This window comes from Panicum virgatum, chromosome 8K (assembly GCF_016808335.1).
Source record: "Panicum virgatum strain AP13 chromosome 8K, P.virgatum_v5, whole genome shotgun sequence".
Taxonomy (NCBI): Eukaryota; Viridiplantae; Streptophyta; class Magnoliopsida; order Poales; family Poaceae; genus Panicum; species Panicum virgatum.
The window spans coordinates 11,907,924-11,933,406 of record NC_053143.1 but is presented as its reverse complement, the minus strand read 5'-3'; the positions used below and the strand labels follow the sequence as shown (position 1 = coordinate 11,933,406).

At 44.2% G+C, this 25,483-nt stretch overlaps 1 protein-coding gene, 1 long non-coding RNA gene and 1 pseudogene across 2 annotated transcripts; 2 read left to right on the top strand and 1 right to left on the bottom strand.

Moving 5' to 3' along the window:
• The first annotated feature begins 3,841 nt into the window (after positions 1-3,841).
• On the top strand, positions 3,842-7,305 carry LOC120643937 (probably inactive leucine-rich repeat receptor-like protein kinase At5g48380). Its single transcript, XM_039920452.1, has 3 exons — positions 3,842-4,115; positions 4,632-5,567; positions 5,980-7,305. Exons 2-3 carry the CDS (start codon positions 4,749-4,751, stop codon positions 6,973-6,975), a joined length of 1,815 nt encoding a protein of 604 aa, XP_039776386.1. The 5' UTR covers positions 3,842-4,115; positions 4,632-4,748; the 3' UTR covers positions 6,976-7,305.
• A 615-nt stretch (positions 7,306-7,920) lies between these two features.
• LOC120643938 lies at positions 7,921-10,265 on the bottom strand (annotated as a pseudogene).
• Positions 10,266-13,980: 3,715 nt separating this feature from the next.
• LOC120643936 lies at positions 13,981-15,178 on the top strand. Its single transcript, XR_005663249.1, has 2 exons — positions 13,981-14,246; positions 14,812-15,178. It is a non-coding gene; the product is annotated as an uncharacterized LOC120643936 (long non-coding RNA).
• Positions 15,179-25,483: the final 10,305 nt, after the last annotated feature.

The window sequence follows — 25,483 nt, the reverse complement described above, 5'->3', positions numbered from 1 at the left end:
CCCCCTATTGAAGAAGTGCTCCCGGCCGCCATTATGGTGCTCTCTGGTGGCTACAGCAGGGTACTTCCTTCTCTTTGTTGACTTCCCAGGGTTGGAGCAGAGATTCCATTCCTCAGTTTCTTCACCCACTTCCTCGACCAGTTCCTTTTCCTCGGCTCGGGCACCCATCATCTCTTTCTGAACCCCATCAGCAAGCCCTCTGCTTGGAGAATTAATCCCTAGGTTTAGTCCATTTTTCCTTTTCCATTAGGATAGTCCCCTCAGCTGTGTGAACCACAAATTTATTTTTTTCCTTAGGAGAAGGTACCTCACAGGTTGGTACAGTTTGCATATCTTTTGGTTCAACTCCCTTGCCTGACACAAGTTTAGCTCCCTCTTCCTGTCCCACAGAATCTTGAGAAGAAAATAGATCTACAGGGTCTTGGGCTGATAACCACAGGTGCTTGGGTTGGTTCAGAGACGGGAATCATCTCTAGACAGGGGGCATCAGCATCTTCAAGTTTGTCGTCGTGGGGGGTCAGGACATCCCCAGCTGCAGCATGGCTCCTCCCCCCAGTAGCAGCACCAGACTAAGCTCTCTCAGTTTTGTTTCTTGATTCTTCTTCAAACTGTCGCTGCATCTTCTCCCACTCCAATTTAGTGTCTTTGGAGTTCTCATCTTCCTCTTCATCTGAATCCTCATCAGGTTTCTTAGGTGGAGGAACATTTTGGGTCTGAGTTTTGGAACCGCTGTCCTCCGGTAGGAACTGTATTTCATATCCCACTTTGTTTATGAATACTATTACCAGTCCTCTAAGCTTGTTGATGTTTCTTCCATTAAGCTTCACTCTCACTGGCCCCTCTCTGATTAGAGATAGTTCATCCACTACGACCACTTCGCCAGCCAGTTCTGCAATAAGCTTGACTGGCCCTGCACTCCTAGCAAGATCAGGGATATTGTAGAGCTTTATCCAACCAGTTTGTAGTACTGCTGACACCCCAGGACTGAGATCAGACTTGGAAACCTTAGCTTTGATGCCGTGGACGGCCAGCTCGATGGCATTTGATTTAGAGAAGGTCTCCAAGATGGATTTGTTGGGGAAGGACACAAGGTAATCCTGAGAAGGAGTCTGCTTCACTTTCCACTCCCACTTGCCGTCAATCAGGTGCTTGATCTCCTCTTCTACCCTTAACTCAGTAGCCTCCCCGCTGATGATGTGTATGATGGCCATGTTCCCAGCAGGTTGCTCGGCTGACTTACAGGAATTTTCAAGTTGAAGAAACTCTGTTTAGGAAAACCATAGCCAAGTAGTTGCATCTTGCAGCCTTGTGCTTGTGGGCAGCTGGACGAGATGTGGCCAGAAGTTTTACATCTGAAGCAGAAAGGTTCATTCTCACATGTGGCTTGGTGGTGACCAGGTTGACCACACCAGAAACAGGTACCAAGAGATGGTTTGTGTCCTCTCGTTGGGTCCAAGGCCAAATTCCGCCCAACTGGTTCATCTCCTCTGCCTCTGGCCCCAGGACCCCCTCTGAATTCCCCCAATCTCTCTCTCACAGGACGATTTGGTCGGTTACCTTGAGTTTTCTGATCCAGCACTCTGCGGTTGGCCTCGAATTCCTTTCGGCCTTCCTTGTAGTAGTCGGCTCCCTGAAAAGCTCCCCTCTCTCTTCCCTGGTGATCTCTGTGCCAATCCCCCCTTCTCCACTCAGCTTCACGGTCGTCTAGCCAGCGCTCCCACGGCTTGTCCTCCTCGAATCGCCTCTTCGGGCCAGGATTCGGTTGCGGGCCGCGCGGAGGGAGACGCGCCATCGGGGGACCGCGACCGCCGCCGCGAAGGACTTGGTGAGAGGTTTGGGATGTGGAACCCTAATCAGCCGACGTGCTCTGCCTCCAAATCGGCAAATCTTCTCGGGCCGGGCTGGGTATTCTTTCCCGCCACGGATCGCTGGCTTGCGGATCCACACTCATCTCTCTATGGGCTATTTTCTCCACGAGTGTGTGAATAAGTCCTCCAATGTTCTCCCAAACGGCCCATTACTGCAGCTCGGAGTCGCCGTAAACCTCTCGATATGCAGGGGCATCAGGGCTGACGCCATGGGGGGGGGAGGGCAGGGGACACGGACTGACCACAGGCCCTTGATCGGCGTGGCCGGTAGCCCGTAGCTTCTCTGATCTCTCCTTCGCTTTATCAGATTGGCAGGAGAAGAGCTCCCTACTGATATCTAATGCCTCACGCGCTCTAATCTCCTCCAAAATCCATGGGGAACAGGGATTCCACCATGGGTTCGCAATCCCCCTATTGTTGCATACGCTTCGGGTGAGATTCACTTTCCCTTTTTGATTCAATCGAAATGGGGCTTCAAGAGGGGAGGGGGGGGCGATTGAACCGCCATGCGATGAATCTCCAGACCATTCCTCCTCCGCCAGTCCTCCCTGATCTGGCTCCATGCGGTCGTCTCCTCGAGCGCAGGCGAGAGCGGCCGAGAAGGCGAGAGGGGAAACCCCCTAGTGCCGCGAATCAGGGGCTGCGTGGGGAGGACTCCAGGACATGCCTCGAAGGAGCGCCCGTCAGGAGGGGACCTCCCCCGGGCATCAGCCCTCGACGGCGGCGAGCAGGTGGCGCCGTCGCCCTCGTGTGCCTAACCGCCATTCGGAACCGTCATTCTCCTCAGAAAGGAGCTTGAAGCCCCATTTCTCTATTTGAGGAATGGGGTTTGAAGTCATTTTAGAAATTTGAGGACAGAATAATAAAAAGATAAATTGACTATATTTGTCTCTATTTATTACCTTAGTGGTATCTGATTTTTACAAACAAACACTTTCTAAATACGAAAAACACTTATTTTTGGAACAAATTTTGAATTATATAATGACTTTTTTTTGGCCGAAGCGAGTCGGTGTCAAGATAATACGAGTTAGCAAAAAAAAAAGGTCACTTTTCGCTCGGTGAAATGAGACTAACTTGTTAGCATTAACTGAAATTGGGAAAGAGTTTGATGGAACCCAAGTGTTGATTAATATAAAAGTTCATCTCATATATATTTCCGGTTATGCTATACTTGAGCGCAAACAATTGCAAAGGGTAAATTAATTGCTAACATCCCTTTGGATTTTGTACCGTATATTTATAGGCGATTTAGTTGTAGAGATTGGTAGAAGAGGACAGAATGTTAAACGAGCAAAATTAAATAAATCCTTGTTTAGGATTCATCCAAAACGCTTCACACAATTGTACTTTATCCGCCAAGAAAATTAACATTACGTTTCTTTTTTTGGAGATCACACAGTACAACTCCGACACTCACAACACATGAACACTCACACCCCTATGAACATACGTACGCAAATCCTATCCCTATGAACATCTTCGAAGACTGAGCCTGCAAATCCTCGAGATTGACGAAGTCACCACAGTCACCTCGTTGTCGACGGGAACGTATGCACAACGCAGTTAAATCTAAAATATTCGCTCTTATGAGGAGTCGAACCCAGGAACTCAGGTGCTACCGAGGCTCTTATAACCACTCTTTCACAGAAAATTAACGATACGTAAGAGGAAAACATCATCCAAAGCCCAAAGCTCTACAAGACTGGGCCAAACCGAAACTAGCCACGGGAGCGATTGGGGGGAGAAAGAAAAGCCCACGTGTGGAACTTTTGGACCTGCCACGGGCCCAGGGGCGCTAAAAAATGAGGTCCAGTCCAGTCCAACAACCCACCATTCTGTGCGGTCAAACAAATCATGCTAGCAGTCAGCAGCAGCTCAAAATTGGTGTGACGAAACTGCCCCTCCTCCTCTAGTCCTCTCCCTCTCCTTCGGCCTCGGGTCTCCACACTCCCCCACTTTCCCAGTCCAGTCCACGGTCCGCGCCCTCCCGACCCAAACCCTCGAATCACGCCGCCGCCCCATCCACGCCCCCCCCCTCGCCGCCGGGAGGCGCCGACGCCCCCACCTCTATTCTATTCGAGCGGCGGGGATCCACGCCGAGCGAGCGAGCCCGAGCCGCAGCGTGATCCGCGGCGAGGGCCGGGCGGGGACGCGGCGAGATCGACGGGGGGTCCCGCTCGGGTCGACGGCGGGCTGGTTGAGGCGGGGATTCGGCGGCTGAGGGGCGCGCGGCGGAATTCGGAGGTAGGCTCCCGGCGCCCCCACCATTTCTCGGTCAAACTCCTGTTGCTGTTCATGTCCCCACCGACCCCTACCGCAGCTGCCGGTTCGTCCTGTTCCGCGCTTTGCTGCGAGCTATCGGATCGAAATGGTAGCGCGAGGGGATCCCGTCCCTTCCGTGTAAAAGGGGCCAATTTTAGTGCGGTCTGTTTGCGTTCTACTACTTGTCTAGCTGGTCGTTGTGTGTCTACTACTTGTCTAGCTGGTCGTTGCGTCCCTACCATGGCGAGCGCCCAAGTTGGTCGTTGTGTGTAGGCCTTGTCTAGCTGCGTTTAGTGACAAGTACACCCAGAATCAAGATATTTGATTTCATGATTCATGTTCTGACATTCCTGATGCCATTCGTTCCCCTGGCCTAGTGTATCTTATCAAAGTCTGGATGATAGTGATGTGTGGAACATGCCAGTGATTCGGCTAGTTGGATACGCTGTGATTTGTAAATTGATTTGCTAAACTTGCTATGCTCTTTTGCATCTGCAGGTTATCTCGCGGATTCTACTCTCCTATCCCTCTGGGCACCGAGCAGTCACTATGATTTGTGACTAACTAACTCTGGATGGTGAAAGCATTCTGGAAGTAGACGGCACAAAGACCAAGATGGCTGTTAGGCATTTCCGCGCTGCGTTTCTCGCAGTACTCCTCTGCTCTATGCTCTGTCAGCTTTGCTATGGCTCACTAAGTGACATCGAATGTCTGAGAAGAGTGAAAGCATCAATTGATCCCAGCAACAAGTTAGACTGGAAATTCATCAACCATACTGAGGGATCCATATGTGGATTTAGAGGCGTCGACTGCTGGAATCCCAATGAAAACAAGGTTCTTTCTCTTCACCTTGGCAGCATGGGTCTTAAGGGTGGGTTCCCTGACGGACTTGAGAATTGTAGTAGCATGACTTCACTGGATCTCTCAAGCAACAGCCTTTCCGGCCCGATCCCGGCTGATATCTCGAAGCGGCTGCAATACATTACAAGCCTTGATCTGTCGTATAATAGCTTCTCAGGGGAGATACCAGAGGCGCTAGCTAACTGTACCTATCTCAATGCTGTCAATCTACAACATAACAAATTGACTGGAACGCTCCCAGGTCAGCTTGCCGCTCTTGGTCGCCTAAACCAGTTTAATGTTGCCGACAATCAGTTGTCGGGGCAGATTCCTTCATCTTTGAGCAAATTTCCACCCTCCAATTTTGCAAATCAAGACCTTTGTGGGAGGCCTCTGAGCAATGATTGCACTGCCACTTCAAGCAGCCGTACAGGGGTAATTGTTGGTTCTGCTGTTGGTGGTGCAATTATAACTTTAATAATTGTCGCTGTTATTTTGTTCATTCTCTTACGGAAAATGCCTGCCAAGAAGAAGGAAAAGGATGTAGAAGAAAATAAGTGGGCTAAGAGTATTAAGGGAGCAAAAGGAGTGAAGGTATGTTTTCATTCCAGAAATTGTGATAGTCTATAGTATATTGTCTGTATTCTTAAACAACAATTTAGTCGATAACAACGTCGATATACCATTTTCCTTATCAATTCAACTTTCTCCCTTGATTCTCCAGTGTATTTTAGCCTCATACAAATCATGAGTTTAGTTTAGGATTCCTATTAACATCTTTTGGCTGTATGTAGGCTAATTAGTGAATATACTGCGCTGTATGTAGGCTAATTAGTGAATATACCAGCGCTATCCAAAGTGGAAGCTATATTGTTTTTTATGAGTAGGGATGTCAACAAATATTAGAAACTTAGAATTAATTTGCATGCTAACTTTTTCATTCTCATATTTACTTAAGATTAGTGCTCCGGTTTGCTGAATTGTCACATTTGTTTTGGTCATTTAGGTATCGATGTTTGAGAAATCGGTTTCAAAGATGAAATTGAATGATCTTATGAAAGCAACAGGTGATTTTACCAAGGAAAACATTATTGGAACTGGTCGATCAGGAACTATGTACAGAGCAACACTCCCAGATGGTTCATTCCTTGCTATCAAGAGACTGCAGGACACTCAGCATTCAGAGAGCCAGTTCACATCTGAAATGTCAACACTGGGAAGTGTAAGGCAACGTAACTTAGTGCCTCTTTTGGGATACTGCATTGCCAAGAATGAGAGGCTCTTGGTGTACAAATACATGCCCAAGGGTTCTCTTTATGATCATTTACACCAACAAAGTAGTGATAAAAAGGCATTACAATGGTCACTAAGGCTAAAAATTGCCATTGGGACTGCTAGAGGATTGGCATGGCTTCATCACAGTTGCAATCCCCGTATTCTTCATAGGAACATTAGTTCCAAGTGCATATTGATCGATGATGACTATGAGCCTAAGATTTCTGATTTTGGTTTGGCAAGGCTTATGAATCCCATTGATACCCACCTGAGCACATTTGTCAATGGTGAGTTTGGTGACTTGGGGTATGTAGCTCCTGAGTATACACGCACCCTTGTGGCCACTCCAAAAGGGGATGTCTATAGCTTTGGAGTTGTCTTGCTTGAACTTGTTACTGGTGAAGAGCCCACACATGTGTCAAATGCTCCAGAGAACTTCAAAGGTAGTTTGGTGGATTGGATAACTTACCTATCAAACAATTCTATACTTCAGGATGCAGTTGACAAGTCCTTGATTGGTAAGGACAATGATGCTGAGCTGCTTCAATGCATGAAGGTTGCATGCTCTTGTGTGCTTTCTTCTCCTAAGGAAAGGCCTACAATGTTTGAGGTTTACCAGCTTCTGAGAGCTGTTGGAGAGAAATATCATTTCAGCGCAGCTGATGATGAATTGACAATGCAACCTCAAACTGCTGATCCTGAAGATGAGCTTATTGTGGCAAACTAGTTGAACGACCAAGTGCTTGTGGGATACCAAAGATTGCAGGAATTGTTGTAACTTGAATAATTAGGTCAGTATGAAAGCATCACTCTATCTTTTCAGCTTCCTGTGCCACTCCCCAACCATTAGCAATCACTAGGATATGCCATTTGGTTGGAACCGTACCAATTTGTGATGTTCATGTTCTGTATATCCTTTGCCTTGTATCTTCAGGACTGGTATGTCTTGGTTGTAAGATGGATTTGCTGTATCATTATCCAAATTTTAGTTGTAGCGATAACTTTAGTAATGTGAAACAATGTTGATCAATCACTTGACAGTAGTTTTGTGGCCTTCCATGTAGCATTTTTATTTATGCTGTCATATTCCTTCCTGGTTTCAAATGCTTGTGGAGTTACGAGAGTTTTAATTTCCAGTTTAATGTTAGTTCTGTATTTGATAAAGCTTGGGAGCATGCAGGGCATTGTAGTTCCAAGCTCCTCCATGAGCAGAGCACCTTTTGGACTACAACATATTCTTTCTACAGTACTTTTGTCTCACGGCAAAATATACGATTTCAAATCCAATATGCCCTTCAAAAGTTTGGTTACAAATGATTACCATTGAAAAAATATAAATGAGCCTATATCATGCCATTGCTGCTCATTTTCCCAGAATATCCATATGAACCTAGCTATCACGCATGGTTTACGGAAGTCCAAGTCAGAAATAGATCACTCTCAACTGCTCAAGCTTGACACAATCATAATGTTCAAAGTACATAGTACATGCATTACACGGAGTTTTGAATTACCAAAACAAAATAGTCGGCCCAAATCTTATTTCTTTGGGAAAATTGCAAGGCTGCCCTTGTTTTGAAGTCCAACTATATATTTACCCCTAATTTTTTAATTTTTCATGTTTGCCCCTGTTTTAAGTCTTCCACTTGTAAGACCGCCCTATTTCTTTATCAAATAATAAAGCAGCTGGCACCAATAACATGAGGCAGAGAGATTAGACCATATCAAGGAGCTCAGACTTGAATGCCCGACCTAACCGAAATCTCAGCTTCAAGACAGGCCATTCACCTAGCAGCTTAGTAACAATGGGCAATAAACCGGTCAGTACGCAAACCGCAATAGCAAACCACTGGAGACGAGGAGCGAGAACTGTGTATAAACCAGTTGCAAACGCTGTTGTGGTTGTCATGTACGCAAACCACATAAGCTTCTTTGTAAAAGATCTGTAGTGAAGCAAGAACTCAAGATCCTCCCATCTTGCTATGACACATATGAAAGCAACAGCGAGGAGCACATTGCCAAGGTGTCGGAGATCAAGAATGCTTGAAATGCAGCCTTCCTTGCCATGATGGGAAGCCCCTCCGCTCCAGCATCAGTGCTATATCCTCCGGGCAAAGTGAAAGCAGCAGCAAAGGTAATGGTCGCGAGGAGGATTGCCACTAGGGAAGTGTTTTCTGTGTATGTTTGAGTCAGTGACTTGATATCCTTCCTTGTTAAGTTTGTCACTTTCTCCTTGGCTTCCTTGTGGAGATTGTAGATAGAAGGTGCATTTTTAGGATCAGCTTTCAGCATAAGCATTGACACTTCGTTCTGCATAAATTGAAATAAATATGAATGAAATGAAAATCTGCATACTGCGAGGTTGGTGCAACAATCTTTTTCAGTGGTGTTCCCATCTAGTTACAATGCTACACTGGATTTTTAGAAAAAGAAAGCCTACAATGTTATGGAATTATGGCTGACTTCTTCAAAGCCACCCTGGACAATGTACCACAAATGCATTTCCTTAATACGGAAGTGCTTGAGTTCAGAGTTGGAATTATTCGGAGAATTGTTCTTGTAACCACATTAGACTATGTATGTAATGACCATTTTAATAATCTGAAGTGTCCTTGGAACCTAGAAAGTTTATTGTTACCGTTGATTTCAAACAGTTCAAAAATCCTGCTGTACTTCCCTTCATAATTATTAATTTGATTTTTTTGTTAGTGCTTGTTTGTGTTGTGTAAGCTAACAACATACTGAGAAAAATACGTACCCAGTTTATAGTCTTGGCGTTGTTGTCGTCACTAGATAATTTCCAGGTTGCTGGGATAGCTTTGTTGTTGATAATTGTAACGTCTATGGCTTGGTGACGCAGCAAAATAGCGACCATCTCCGGATTGCACTTCTTGACTGCAAGATGTAGAGGAGTGTCTCCATTTGAATCTCGCATGTTTACGAGTTTACGGAGTTGTGGCAGACCCAGGACAAATTTTATGAACTCAGTCTTTTCACGAAATACAGCTTGGTGCAGACATGTAAAGCCATTGCTTCTGCTGTACGGAGCATCTGGGCAATGTTTAAGAAGCTCTCGGGCAGCTTCAATATGGCCTCGATATGCAGCACAATTAAGGAGATTGTTACCGTTATCCGAATTGACTATATACCCCAAAGACCGATCATGTTCCAACAGCACTCGTAGCACGTCAACCATGTCCGCTAATCCAATGCGCAGTCCGGTGCATTGGATTAAGACGATCTTGGTCTTCTTCTCTTGCCAGCCACGGTCGTCTTTCCACAATCTTTTTAGCCATAGCTGCAGATTAAGCATTACAGAGTAAAGACGGTCAACTGCTGTCATGGAATGATGAGAACTTAACTATACGATTTTTAGTTCATACTGGAGTAGAATTCAGTTTGCCCGGCCGATACACACCTGGATTATTATTTCTCACGGTAGCATGCAGAGCATTCCAGCCACAGGCACCCCCATGAGCAGAGTCAGGAATCTCCAACAGTTTCTCCACGACAAGTGCATAATTTCTCATCACTGCCATGAACATTGGCGACTCCTTTTCTTGACTCACCGCTTTGGACAAGGCGGGTTCCGCTGCTACTAGCTCCAGCGAGAGCTCCTCGAAGCCGCCTCGGATGGCGTGGTGCAGCGCATTGCACCCTTTGTTGTCTTGCTTCAAGATTGCCTCGCTCAGCTGGAGATCTCGGCACCACTTGAGAAGGAACGAAGCTAAGCTGGTGTGGCCACTTGTCACTGCGGTGAGAAGCGGCGTCTCCCCATCTGCGTTGACAGCGGAGAGGAGAGACCGGTTCAGGGCCAGGGCATCCATGCAGAACCCCTGGTGGCCATGGGTGGAGGAGATGTGGAGGCAGGTGTTCCCCTTCGGGGATGTTCCAAGCAGCACGGTCGGGTCATGCTGAGCTAATTGTTTCATTGTCACCGCGTCCCCAGTTGTGGCAGCATCAAGGAGAGGCCTGTCCATCTGTACTGGAGAACTGGTCATGGTTAATGTACCGGCACCGGCAATCTGGCACAATGCAAAACGATGGCCTTAAGAAAAACTGTTTTCGAACAAACAGCCTAAGGGGCTGATTGGATCCTCTCATTTTGGAGGAATTGAAATCTACTTAATGAACTAGGCTATTTGGCTTATAATTTGGCATTCCACCACCTTCCAAAGTTTAGATATAAACCTATCCTTAGGGAGGGAGATGGAAATTAATTCTATACACCACAAAGCTATGTTTGTATTCCGTAACTTACAGCATGCTCTTTGGCTCACTCCTAGAAATATAAAATATAAGTACCTCCCTCGCTCATATAACCAATAACAGTATACAGATATATTCCTTATATAATCATATAAGCTTAATAGATTTGTGTCTAAATTATGATTATTCGAATGGAATTCAATTTCAAGGTTCCAAATGGGACCTAAATGTTTCACCTAGAATCAGTTCTTCTGAACTGTCCAATCCAGTAAATAGTTTGTTCAGATCGCGTACCGATTCGACGTGATTGACCTGCGAAAGCTAGTGGTGATTCCCCTCTGGAGCTACTGAAAGCAGCTCGATCGGATCATGTGAAGCAACTTCCAGTATTGATCCGCAGAACCCCTGCCGAGTGATGGCATGAATCCGGCAACACCAGTTGTGTCGTAAGTCGCACTACATTCAGACTGACGACTGAAATTGCTGCGGAAACCTAGCTAGACACACTAGCTAGATTGGCAAAACAGGGCATACCTGCAGGTAGAAAACCAGAGAGCACCTTATGTAGGCTGAAGCAGCTAGCCTTCCAATGTAGTAAAATGCTTGATTGCCGGTGATGCCGAGAGCCTTAATATATAACATGGCTGAAACAGGGAGCACCGCGTACCGAGGTCAAGAAAACAAGAGTTCTATGGCACCCCGCCCGGTCTCATTGACTAAACACAGGGCCCTTAATAATTCACGGAGCACATGCTAATCGACCTCTAGCTAGTGAGAATCGTAGGGTATTGTGATAAGATTAATTAAGAACAGATTAGGTCTCTGACAAATAGTTTGAGAACATGATTAGCAATGACCTCCATCCAATTGATCAATACAATAATGCGTCCTGCTGTATCCTTGGACGTGATGATGCGCTGTCTCGCCGCTGGCCTATGTGACTTTCATCCACTCCCTCGCTCCAAATTCCAAAACCTCTTCCATATGCATCAGGCAGGACCTGTTTCTTCCAAGTCTGCAGGATACATGCATACTACAGCAATGGCAGCTCCCGCAGGTGCTGAATCAGGCAAGGAATGAATGGACAATGAGATGCAAGGCAAGTAATCGCTTGCGAGTTTGAATGGGAAATGATGGTGGGTGGTAGAGTGTGGGTTATGGATTAGGAAAGGCTTATCTTTTCCTATTTCCATGTTTGGTGGCATGGATATATGGATTGGGGAAATCATAGGGTAATTGACTAAATACCCATAGTATGAAGTATGTACCATCTATTTTTCTTGTAAGGCAAGAAATGCCCATAGTATCAGTGCACCCTCTATTTTCTCATAAGGCAATAAAATAATTTTAACCCACCATCATAACAAATTTCCTACCGCATAACCTATCCCACCACTAGATGGATATGATGGTGACCATGACATATCCCCATCCTAAACCATGCCCTTTTTCCATACCCACACTATGCAAGGGAAAATAAAATTTCAACCCACCATCATTTCCTATTTCCCAACCATCATAACCCATTTGTCAAACAAACACCACCTCAGAGCAAAGGTAAGGTGACTACAGAATTAGGATAATGTGGCATGATAAGGCTTGGACTATTTAATAGAGATATTAATTGTAGTTAGTGGGGATGATGTTTTACCATGGTCAGGTTTGAAGCACGGTAATGATCTAACCGAGATAGAAAATTGAGGTGATGTGGATAAAAAATGTGGTTGGTGAAGAGAAATACGAGTTACTGATCATTAGTGGGTTACATTTATGAGATACATAGATTAGGCACAAATACTCCTAAGACTGCAAGGGGTTCTCGGTTCGGCCCGTTTCTGTTTTCGCTTCACCCCTTAAACCAACTGGCCAATGCAAGGTTCAAAGCTGCTGGCCCCAAAAATAAGAGGAGAAAGAGGGTCACAGCCCTATCAACTTGTGGCGAACCTAGGGTGAACCTCTCGCAGCAGCACTCCTCAACATTGCCGGCTTCCTTGCCTGTCGTACCTCCTCTCTGGCTAATAGATCAAGGCTGCTTCTGTCCGAAGCAACCCCGGGATTGATCATAGAGGGATATGTAACTGATTTGGTGTTGTCTGTACATCCCTGACCATCAGGAATCGGAATCAATTTTGAGGTTTGTGCTAAAATAGTAATTCCACAGGTACTTATACCAATATGAAGTATTTATAGTATTGATACTTTTTGTAGTGTATTTTGGAAGTCCTAGTAGTAAGTCTTCTAACAAGGATTTTTTTTGACCTTAAGCTTCTCCACACTACCATTCAAAGTTGAAGTCCTAATCTTGCAATAGAATATCGAGTTTGGTGGGTACCGGGTCACTGTCATCACTTCAAATGTATGTGTTTTTCCATCTTGCAAAGACATGACCAAATCACAACTACCTACTCTCTTATGTTAATAGCTTGGCTTCGATGAAGATATTTATATGTGTGATATTGAGGTTGACAGTAGCCTTAACCAATCTGCTGGGATTGATCTCTATCAAATAGTTTGAGAACGTGATTAGCAATGACCTCCATCAAATTGACCAATACAATACTGCTTCGTCCTGCTGTATCCTTGGACGTGATGATGTGCTGTCTCCAGTGGTGAATCTAAGATCTAAATTTAGGGGCTCTTCACTCTTTTTCTTCTTCCTCTTCATCATCATGGTTGAAAATTGTTTGGCGGGGGGGGGGGGGGGGGGGGCTCCATGGGAGTAGGGGGGCTGGAGCACCCTCTGGCTCCGCCACTGGCCAGTTTGACTTTCATCCGCTCCCTCGCTCCAAATTCCAAAACCTCTTCCATGCATCAGGCATGATCCATTTCTTCCAAGTCTGCAGGCTACAGGAGTACTACAGCAATGGCAGCTCCCGCAGGTATAGAATCATCAGGCAAGGAATGAGTGGAGGAAGACAATGAGATGCAATGTGTTGACGCAAAAATCTGGCAATCGGATCTCTGCGTGGTCACACGCAAGGATTTGGGAGATCTGCTTCACTACATAGTCCACTTAACGTCGCGTTGGTGTCGTCACTAACTAGATAATTTCCAGGTTGTTGGGAGAGCTTTGTTGTTAATAACTGTAGCGTCTATGTCTTGGTGACGCAGTAAAATAGCGACCATCTCCGGATTGCACTTCTCGACTGCCAGATGTAGAGCAGTGTCTCCGTCTGAATCTCGCATGTTCACGAGTTTACGGAGTTGCGGCAGACCCGAGACAAATTCTACGAACTCAGTTTTTGCAGACGACACAGGCACACAGCTTGGTGAAGACATGTGGGCAATGTTTAAGAAGCTCTCGAGCAACCCCAGTCAAGATGCAGGTAGGCGCAGGTGGGCATGCCAGCCCACTAGGCCCGCCCTGCGAAAACGTGTGAGCAGGCCTATGCAGTCGACCGCATTTTGGAGGCGGGCTTAGGTGGAATCGGCCTGCGAAGCCTGCTGGGCTAAGACGGAAGCCCGCAACCAATGGCAGGCCCAAAGCATCAGCATACTCACCCACGCCGTCCGTTCGTCCAGCACCCAATCCACCACTCACTCCCTCTCGACTCGCCTAGGGTTAGGGGCTTTGGGGGCGGGCGGCCGGTGGCCGGCGAGCGCACACATCTCGCTCACGACCCGGGTGCGGTCGGCGGCGTCGTCTCCATGTCTGTGGAGGGCACGGCCGCACGGAGGCAAGAGCTGCGGAGCACGGGAATAGAACGCTGGGCGACCACCGCGGCACCGCCGGAGGATGGAGGCGGAGCGCGTGCTGCGGCTTGCGATCTGCCACTGCGTCCGTACCAGGTGTGTGCATCCGAGATCGTTCCTTTGTTGAGTTTTAGTTTCAAAGATGTTGTCGTCAAGAAAAAGCGTGTTGAGGAGATGGTAGTGACGTACAGGGAAATGTATTCCATGTGCCCCCTAATCAGATCGAATTACCCTGAATCCCTTTTGTGCAACAGATCTCTGCAAAACCTAGCCATTTGGGGGAAAAAGCATATACAGGTGCCATCTAAATTAAAGCTCTTCTCTGAATTTGTACAAAGGCGATGCGACTGCATCATGTGTGAAATATACATACAGAAAGGGCGAAACAAAAAAAAGGGAGGGAGTTCCTTTGTTCTTGTAACAAGATAATCTAGGGAACACTTTTTTTCTTCCTGCATACAAAGTATTACTTCCTTTTTGAACCTCAACAATATTCTTGGGGAATCAGAAGTTTGTGTTTTCAACTGAGAGATATCTATCCATGGGTCTGTGAGACCTCTGCTTGGTCGCATTGGATAGAGCACATTGTTGATAGGGCTATAGTTGGCTGCTCCAGCTGTATAAAACTTCACTGATTTCAGTACTGGTTTTCTCATTTCAGCATAAACCAATGGACGAGGCTGAAGAAAATTCAGCAAAAGATCAACCACCTGATGAACTAGGTCAGGTTTTAGTCGATGCACAGAGAGATAGTGAAACTTTGAAGGAGTCAAAGAAGTTTGAGATAATGTTGGATGATCACAAAAAATGTTATACCCAAATTGCAAGTAGGGGCTTAAAAAGTTGGGTACCACGCTGGAAATGCTGCAATGGAAGGCAGCCAATGATATTACCGATAAGGGATTTGAGGAGCTACTTGGTATTGTAAAGAAAATGCTTCCAGAGGAGAACGAATTGCCCGCTACAACTGTAACGAACATGACACCATTTATGCCATTTCGAGTGATTTTGGTGATCGTATGACAACACAATTAGTGGGACTGATGGTTTTGTTAAGTGAACATTTCTAGATCCTAGGGATGAAGTAAAAAGGCCATACAAAACAAAACACGAAGAAATAACTCAAAGAAACGCTGAATTGGATGAGTTCTATTGTAAAACAGTAGCACTGGTTTAACCGATGCCTAAGCACCGGTGCATCCGATGGTTGTCGGAAGAACCCCTGGCATCAGTGCAAGTTTGAGGGCCAAATGGAGATCAAGGAAGATCAAATGAAGAAAGGAGTGTTGCACCAGTTGAACCGACGGTGTCAAGTTAGGTATTGGTGTAATCACCATACTATTGTCCATAGACAATGTGAAGTGCCCAGAAGCCAAGCCTTCACCACCGGAAGAACCGATGCCCCATCGGTGCAATGACGTCAGTAGAAGAGGGAGGTCCAACGGCTACTCAGATGCTGTGTGAGACCGGTTTAACCGACACCCAGTCATCGGTTAAACCGATGGTTCTGCAGACTGTGTGTCAGAAGCCCAACGTCTATTTTAGGTCTGAGAGTGACCGGTTGAATCGACGCTACCCCATGAAGAGGCATCAGTTCAACAGATGGTTTGCTGATTCCAGCTATCCGTTGGAGCAACGGCTCTCTTGAGTTGGTGGCCTATATATATGCCTCACCCCGTGTCATTTGAGTTTGCTGGAGTCCCAAGACATCACACACATATCCAAGAACACCACCAAGCCATCAAAGAGCATAGAGATCAAATTCTTAGTTCTTAGCACAAGCTTTGTAAGTGTTAGTGCTAGGTTAGCTTCTAAGTGAGTGAGCAAGTAAGGTTAAGATCCTTGTGGCTGGTTCTAGAAGGGAACCAAACTTGTATTTCGGTGCGCCGGCCTCCTTGGAGCATTGGTGGCTCGCCGGCACGTCAACGACCCTCCAGCTTGGTGTGGAGCGACGCCGACAATATTATACGGGGGACGGAGACCCCTCCTTCCTGGGCAATCTCCCTTAGTGGAAATCGGGATCAAGATGACCGCGGTGACTTGGTGTCCCCGGGAGAGACTTGATTGCCGAGAAGTAATACTCTTTGTGAGTGCTTCAACAACGTGGATGTAGGTGTGCCTTTCTGGCTAACCGAATCACGGGATAAATCCTCGAGTCAAAGAGTTTGCTTCCTCTCATCCCTCATTTAGGCTTCCGTATTTCATATTGCAATCTTTGTGTCTTTACTTTCATAGAGTAGTTTCTTGATAGGATTGGCTATAGGTTGCTAAACTCTTGTGGGATGAGGGTTTCACAATAGAAGAACAATAGTTGCACATCTAGATAGTATGCAATAGTTTAATTTTATGTACAAACTAGTTGGAGCCATAGGTTAAGATTTTTTTAGAAGTGTCTAATTCACCCCCCTCCCCCTCTTAGCCTAGAGCACCCGATCGCTTTCAATTGGTATCAGAGCCGGGACTCACTTCTCTCACAAAAAAGGCTAATTCCATTGGCAAATTTGTGTTTACCGGCTCATTAGATCGGTAGGCTTCACCGCCTAGTGAGTTAGCTCTTAGGGGGAAGGTATGGATCCCTTTAGAAATGCTCCACGGTTCAATGGCACGGGTTTCCAACGTTGGAAGGTCTTAATGCAAGCCCATCTCCAAGCCACGGGTCTTGAGGTTTGGAATGTTGTGAATGAAGGATTTAAGTTCAAAACTCTAAAGGAGAAGTAAAATGATGTTATTGCAAAAAGCATAATCTTGTCTTCTCTTAGTGATAATATTTTCAATCGTGTTTATTCTTGTGAAAATGCTAATGAGCTATGGAAGACTATCATTGAGAACCATGAGGGCACAGAGGATGTTGCCAATGAACGATATCATGTTCTCATTGATAAGCTTAATAGCTTTAAGCAACTTGATGAGGAGAATGCCGAATTCATGTACTCACGATTGAATACTCTTGTGAATGAGATCAACTCTTTAGGTGTGAAGCAAATTGGAAACACGGAACTCATTCGCAAGATCCTTCATTCACTATGAAGGCCGGATTATGATTTGGTGACCACGATCATGTATGAGAGAGATCTCAATACCTTGACACCAAATCAAGTCCTCAACAAGGTGATCGCCCATGAGCTACGCAACGATATCAAGCCAAAAGCGCATACTTCTTCACCAACGCATAGTGCACTTGCATGCAAACAACTCAAGAAGTTGAAGAAGATACCTATCAAAGGTAGCTCAAATGATGAGAAAGAAGAAGATGAGGCAAGAAGCTCCTCATATGATGACAAAGAGCCAATGAACCCTAACCTCTACAAGCAAGCAAAGAAGATGAACAAATGCTTGAAGAAAATCAACTCAATGGGGTATATGGTCTTCCTCAAAGATGGGCCTCACTATCAACTCATGAAGGTTGAGAAGAAGTTCAAGAAAAACAAGAAAAAGAAGGAGAAGAAGACCAAGCATGAATCATTTGCCATATTTGGTAAATGGGTAAGTGGTGGTGAAGAATCAAGCGCAAGCTCAAGTGATGAATCAAACAAGAAATTCACCACCCGCATGGGATCATCATCCAACACTTGTTTCATGGCTAAAGGTATGGAAAACAATGTAAGTGATGATGATTCCGAATCTCCTTCAATTGATGAACTTCTTGACTTAGTTCATGAGCACCAAAAAATTATTAAGAAGCAATCTAAAGAAATTAAAAGCCTTTATGCTCTTAATGATCTAAATGCTTCTCTTGCTACAAATTATGAAAATTTGTTGTGCAAATTCAAATTGTTTGGCAAGGAGCATGAAGAGTTCAAATTAAAATTTGAAAGCATTAAGGATAATGATAACTTTTTGGAAATGAAGCAAACTATCCCTTGTGCAATTTCTATTTCTAGGGTAGATGCTTCAACTTCTTGCATTTATTTAATTGATGAATCTTGCTCTAACCCTTGCAATGAGAAATGCTATGAGAATGTTGTTGTAGAATCATGTGATGATCTCATTGCCAAGGAGAATGATGAGCTCAAGTAAGAAGTGGAAAAGCTCATGAAGGACTTGTATAGATTGAAGGGCAAAGGCATGGAGAGCAAAGTCCAACCTTCTCAAGATAACCGTGAAGACACGGTGAAGAAGCTTGAGAAGGGGTCCACCGTGACTTGCTCCAAGTGCCATAAGAAAGGCCACAAGTCCAACAAGTGTCCTCAACCAAGGAAGAAGCTTCCGGATAAGAAGAACAAGAAGAAACTCACAATCAAAAGTTCTCGCATCTACACCAAGCCCAACCGGAGGAACAAAAGCAATAGCACCTCCTATGTGATTAAAAAGAAGACCAATGACAATGTGGTTGCTCACAAGGTTGGGAAGAAGGAAAGGAGTTGGAACCGCTCCATTTGGGTGTCCAAGGAAATAATCACCAATATGAAGGGACCTCAAATGGTGTGGGTTCCAAAGGAGACTTGAAGCCCCAGAATGGATTCGTGGGATTTGGAGGCTTAGCTTACAAGTTGAAGTGAAGATTCAAGCCAAAACAAGCTAAGCTCAAAACTTGGACATTTGTTGCCCAAGTCCCCCATAAGGTAATGGTAGCTAGATTTCAATTCAAGCATCATGTAGCTCCATTGCTTTTGCTAGGATGTTTGCATGTTATGCATCTCCTAGTGTTATATATGGTGGGTTACTTGTGTCATGATTCTAACCCATGAGCAACCTACATGGTTTGATAAGTGTGTAGAAAGCTACACAAAATTACCCTTCATGGTACATGGACTTCATGAGGTTGACCCCAGCATACTATTATCCAAAGAGGACGCTTCTTACTTACGCCGCGATCACGATCAAGGGACATTTGTAAAAAGAAATGTTATCAAAGTTCCATTAAACAATGAAGTGTAATCATTATGTTGTACTTTGATGTTAATGTAATCAAATGATTTATGTAATATATTTGAATTTATTGCATGGTCAAAATAGTAAAAATATCTATTTTTATACTTTTATTGAATTTATTGCACACAAAACACATTTAAATAAATTGAAAATTATAATTTAGTCTCAGTACTTTGAATTTAGTGCAAAAACTAATACTTTTTAAGATTAAGGTATGTAAAGCGTATTATCATAATTTTGCATGGTCAAAATAGTAAAAATATCTATTTTTTATACTTTTATTGAATTTATTGCACACAAAACACATTTAAATGAATTGAAAATTATAATTTAGTCTCAATACTTTGAATTTAGTGCAAAAACTAATACTTCTTAAGATTAAGGTATGTAAAGCGTATTATCATAATTTTGCATGGTCAAAATAGTAAAAATATCTATTTTTATACTTTTATTGAATTTATTTCACACAAAACACATTTAAATGAATTGAAAACTATAATTTAGTCACAATACTTTGAAATTAGTGCAAAAACTAATACTTCTTAAGATTATGGTATGTAAAGCGTATTATCATAATTCTGTATGGTCAAAATAGTAAAAATATCTATTTTTTATACTTTTATTGAATTTATTGCACACAAAACACATTTACACGAATTATAACACAACTAGAAAAGTTAATATAGTAGAAAAAATCTAGGGGAGTTTAGTATCGGGCCATGGCTACGCCCGGTACTAAACTGGTACCGGGCGTAGCCACGGCCCGGTACTAAACGGCAAAGTTTAGTACCGGACCGTGGCTACGCCCGATACTAAACTGCCCAGGCGCCAGTTTAGTACCGGGCGTAGCCACGGCCCGGTACTAACCTGTCGAGGATAAATGGGGATCTAGAGACTTAGCCGTTTTCCATCCCTCCATTCTTCTCCGCCTACCTCGATCTCGCCACCGTCGTCCGTCGCCCGTCGCCTCGCTGCTGCTCCGCGCCGGCCTCCTCCCCGACGACCTAGCACCATCGTCCTCACCCCCTCGCCCGCGCCGCCGTGCGCCCTCGCCGTGCGCCCATCGCCCGGCACACGCTGACGTCGTCCTCGTCGCCGTCGTCCACGCCGGCCCCCGCTCCACTTCCGTGCCGGTCCCTGCTCCTCCCCGCGCGACACCGCCTATCCGCCCGCGTCGACGGCACTCCACGCCGGCTGCCGCCTCCTCCTCCGTGTTGTTGCCGCCGCCTCTCCCTCCTCCGCGCCGCCGCCGCCGCCCTCCACCTCCGCGCCGTAGCCGTCGACGCCGCCTCCTCCTCATCCTCCCCGCGCGACGCCACCCCTCCTCCGCCGCACCACCACCGCCGTGCCCTTGGCCTGCGCAACTGCCTGTGCTGTGCTGATGTCAGCCCCTGACGTCAGCATTTTTTTATATGGTTGTAAGAAAAAAAATGTAGAAAATAGTAGCAATTGTGGAAAATAGTAGAAAATTGTGAAAAATAGTATAATGATTGTAGAAAATTATAGAAAATATTAAAAACTAGTAGAAAATAGTATAATGATTTTAGAATATTATAGAAAAATATAGAAAATAGTTATTATAGTAGAAAATATAGAAAATTAGTAGAAAATTGTATAATATTATAAAGAATTATAGAAAAATATAGAAAATAGTACAATGGTTGTAGAATATTATAGAAAAATTGTACAAATTGCTATTATAGGTGTCGACTTATTTGTATTATTTAATTATTTATCTTATGAATATGTATGATGTACATTTTTCCTTGACATTTATTGTACAAATTGTTATTATATTTGTTAAATTATTTGATATTGTTAAATTTTTTATTATATGATTATATATAATGTAACTTCATATATGTGTTGACTAGTAATTTGTTAAAACAAGTGTTGTAAAACTTCTTGTATGTAACTTGTAATTTGTTATGTACGATGTTAATTTGAGTATATATAATTGCGTATCGAACATATGTTGTTTCACATAGGGATCGAAATGGAACCCTTTCATCGTGATGCCGATGAGGAATTCCTTCAAAAAATAATTCGTGAAGGTACCCAAGACCAAGGGCCAATCGAAGGAGGTGATGCCGAGTTTCGAATATTTGAACGATACTGGTGATGGCAATGCTGATGAGCCAGAACAAATGATCGTGCAAGATGTTGGTGCCGAGGTATATAGAATTCGTTCTTATACAACTTCATGAATTATGTATGTATGAGAAACGTGTATTAAATAGATATTTTTTCTAGGCATCCGGATCGAGTAGGAGAACGAAATGGAAACGAGGCTCAAAGAAGAAGATGGAGGGGCACACTATCATCACCTTGTTGCACCCAGATGGTGAGCCGAAGTCTCCCAAGGGTGTTAAGACAACAGTAGTCAATCAATGTGGATGTTATGTCAGGGACCACATCCCTATTAGCTTCAAGCTATGGAAGAAAAGCAAAGCCACACATACTGATGCAGATGTTGTCCCTGACACCGAGAAGGAAATGTTATGGGCAGATGTGAAACGACACTTCAGTTTTCTAGAGGACGAAGAAGAACTATTTAAGGATTGGATCATGAAGAAGATGGCTATTGCTTTTTAGATGTTCTAGAAAAACATGAACAAAGACTACATAAAAAAGGGCCTCACGCCAGACTTTGAGAAAGACTTCAAGAATCAACGACCTTATTGGGATGCATTCGTGCAGTACAAATTGTCTGAGGACAGTGAGAAGAAGACAGCCCAAGCCAAAGAGAATGCGAGTAAAAAGAAGCACTTCCATCATCTTGGGCAAGGAGGATATGCAACGGCGATTCCAAAATGGCAGAAGATGGAAGATGATTTCATTTTCAGAGGAATCGTACCGGCGACTTTCCAATGGCCGTTGCGAGCAAATCATTACTTCTACGCTCATGGAGGCACATTGAATATGGAAGATGGGTCGTTCATCACTAGTGATGCCTTAATAGAAGCGTCCGACAGGCTTGATGTGGCATTAAAGGCCGTGTCCGAAGGTAGTTTCAAGTCAGACAGAGAGAAAGATGAGCTGACATACGCTCTTGGGACATTGGAACACACTGGACGTGTGCGAGGCATGGGTGTAGTTCCATGGAAGCATGGATTCAGTGCCGACATAGAGACGTATCGAAGCCGGCAGAGAAGAAAGGCTGAACAAGAAGAGAAAATGCGTGCCCTAGAAGAACGGGTAGCTTCGATTCACTACAAAAAATCTTGGTTTCCATGACAAAATGATAAGGTCATGTAAAGTACAAAAATGGTCATAGAAAGTATCGTATGACAAAAATCCACCATCGTAAGGGTCGTCACAAAAGGACAGTCACAAAATGTACCTTGTGACGATAAAAAGGTAAGCCGTCACAAAATGTGAGGACCTTATGTTATGGTACATTACGGCGTCATATATTGTTGATATTATATGACGACTTAAACTGTCACATAACGTTAGTCAAATCGTCTCAATTGGTGCGCTCAGACCCTTATTTAGTATGTATATTGTGACGAACTGACATCATCATATGTTGCTATGCAGAATTCATGACCACTCACTGTTGCCACAAAAATACATTCATTCCATGAGGACACATTCACTCTCATCACAGGTCACGAAGCACACATAACAGTAAAACCATCATCCACATACAATCGAAAGCATAATACATTACACACTGGTTTAAACATCACACAAGTACCAAGTTCTAGGTTTGATCACACACAGTTCCATCATACCAACTGAAGCACTTAAGGTGGACATAAGTTTCCAGAGTGCACATATAGTTCCGACAAAGATTTGCTGTTCTGGCAATGCAGCAAAAGACTAGGCAAAAGCCATGATCAATTCAAACATCATGTCGACCTACCTCCAGCATCTTTCTGAAGATTCAGCATAGCTCGCAGCAGTGCATTAGTCTCTTCATACTTGGTCTGCATCCCCTTCACCTCATCTTGGGTCTGGCGTCGCAAAGATTGGTTTTCTTCAAGTGTAGCTTGGTTTGCTTGAATTGTGGCTTGCTGAGCCTAAATTTGTGCTTCCAATTGTTCCTGCTTCCTAGCAGCTTCCTCTCTTTCTGCTTGGATTGTGGCCTCAAACTGAGAACAGTCGTGCTTCTGTGGCTGATGTAGACCGAGCAGTCTTTGACACTGGAGTTGCACCCATGTTTGGAAGGAAGGTTGATGAAGGACTGATCTGGCTAAGACTGTCAGCAACAATCTGAGTGGGAGACTTTTGTGCTTCACCTTCTTCTAGTTCTCTTTCCTTCTCAGCTATCATTTCCTCCTACACAGAATAATTCCACTTATCAGGTACATTCATCTACAAATCTGCAACTGACTTGACTAAAGGACAGGATTCAAACTATTTAGCTTACATATATCTGACTTGCATAATCAGTACGACTAGTTCATGGACTAGTCAAACATTCCCCAAAGAATTCAACAGCATCTGGTTCCATGTTGTACTTACCCCTCTGCAGCATTCATATAATATGGATTACAATTTTTTCGGCGAAGGTAAAGAAAGTTGTCTACAAAATTGTAACTGGAATACACTGGAACAGTTAGTTCTCATACCAGGCTGTAACAGTGGGCAATATAGGATCTAGCTCCTGTCTTTTGGTGAAGCCGAAGTTTGCCTCGGTTCATAGCACAATGCTTCTGCACCACAAATGCAGTTTTGGGGTTACATCCAGATGCACAGTTTGTAATTCATACTAACACAGGTAGACAGGATTGAAATAAATACAGCCAGATATTGCAAGAATGGACCTGAACTTTTGGTCACACCAATATTCTACCAGTTTTTTCCATTGTTCTGCCTTTATTTTAGGTGGAGGTTCTTTGGCCAACACCTGTTCTCTTGTGACTGATTCATCGAAGTACTGCTTTTTTATGAGAAACCTTTGCTGCTTTACTCTCTTCTGAATGGTATCATTGCATGCCTCTTTGCTCGGACCATCATTCCTGACATCCACATCCAACCTTGACTGGAGCAAAAAATGACTTAGTAGATACAATTTTTCACAAAGGAAACTTGTATGGAACGAAAATGTTAGGAACAACGAAATAGTTATCTCACCACTACTTTCCTAAGGACTTTTCCTACTTCTTCCTGCCCCTCCGTATTTTTGTATTGTTTCCAAGATGTATAGATAGGCAGATTATCTCTAAGGGCAACACCACGCTCTGAGGCCAGTTTAGCTGCTTGAACTGGGACGTCAGGTCTCAGCTTCCCTTCAGTCACCTCGATAGTCATCTTGTTTCCTCATTTAATCATCCTCTCTAAGACATGACCCATGTTTTTCTTGCGGACATTCCTTGGTGGCACTGCATTCCCAACAAAAATATACAAGTGATTTATTATAGTTGTTATAGTTATTGAATGGAGAAGACAATGCTTGCAAGGAAATATGGTGTACCTGGAACTAAGTCTTCCTCTTGTTCTCCTTCATTTGTTTGAGCCTCTGAAGAGTTAGCAACACCAAAGTGCTGACTTGGTTCATTGATTTCATTGCTTTGCCTAGAGCTCTGTTCTCCTGGCGAGTTGTTCACATCAGTGGACCTTGTTAACCTGCGAGGACTTGTAGGATTAGGCACTGTGTTTGTAGTCTGTGTGGTACTATTTGTGGCAAACTGTTGCTCATTGGATCATGTGCTTCTTGTTGGGCTGGTGCCTGTAGATGCGGTGCATTGCAAATTTGTGGCAGTGGGCATGGTGTTTGTGTTTTGGCTAGGTGCCACGTTTGTGTTTTGGCTAGGTGCCACATGGTTTGCTCGTGGCCTCTATTGGTTTCTGGCTATAGTGGCAGTAATATTTTCAATAGCTGCAATTAGTGGTGCAGTGGCTCGGGTATATCTGGGTGGGGTGCGCAGCTTGCTAGCAGTTGCCCTGGTGACTCTTGCTGGGCTACCCTGCATTGGGGCTGCCATTGGGGCCGTCTTTTGTTTCTTGCTTCCCGGAGCCATTGGTCATACCTAGAATACAGGCATAGAATAAATACACTAGAATACATGCATAGGATAAATACACAAGAATAAATACAGTTTCACTAGAACAAGGCATTGCCCATATGGATATGAAACCAAGCAATGTCCTCTTGGATTCTGATATGAATCATAAGATTACTGATTTTGGAATATCTGAAGTGTTGAATGACAATGAGATCACCCATGACAGTATGCATAATAGTTGGAGTGTTGAGAGCATATACTACACTAGAATACAGGCATAGAATAAATACACTAGAATAAATACAGTTGAACAAGTCAAGGAAGTATTTGACACATATACAGGCATAGAATAAATACACTAGAATAAAAATAGAGAAATGCTAACGTGTTAAGTGACCTACTAAGCCATCTCACCTCAGTATTGAGGTCATCATCGTAGTCAATGTCAGTTTCATCATCATCACTGTCAGACTAGTTATCAAGGTCAGAGGTTGGATCGTAGTC

What these genes read in the sequence shown, in the direction of transcription:
- LOC120643937 (XM_039920452.1), top strand. Translation starts at nt 4,749, where the DNA reads ATGGCTGTTAGGCATTTCCGCGCTGCGTTTCTCGCAGTACTCCTCTGC. An exon ending in AGGGAGCAAAAGGAGTGAAG is followed by an intron (nt 5,568 to 5,979) that starts GTATGTTTTCAT and finishes TTGGTCATTTAG; the next exon opens with GTATCGATGTTTGAGAAATC.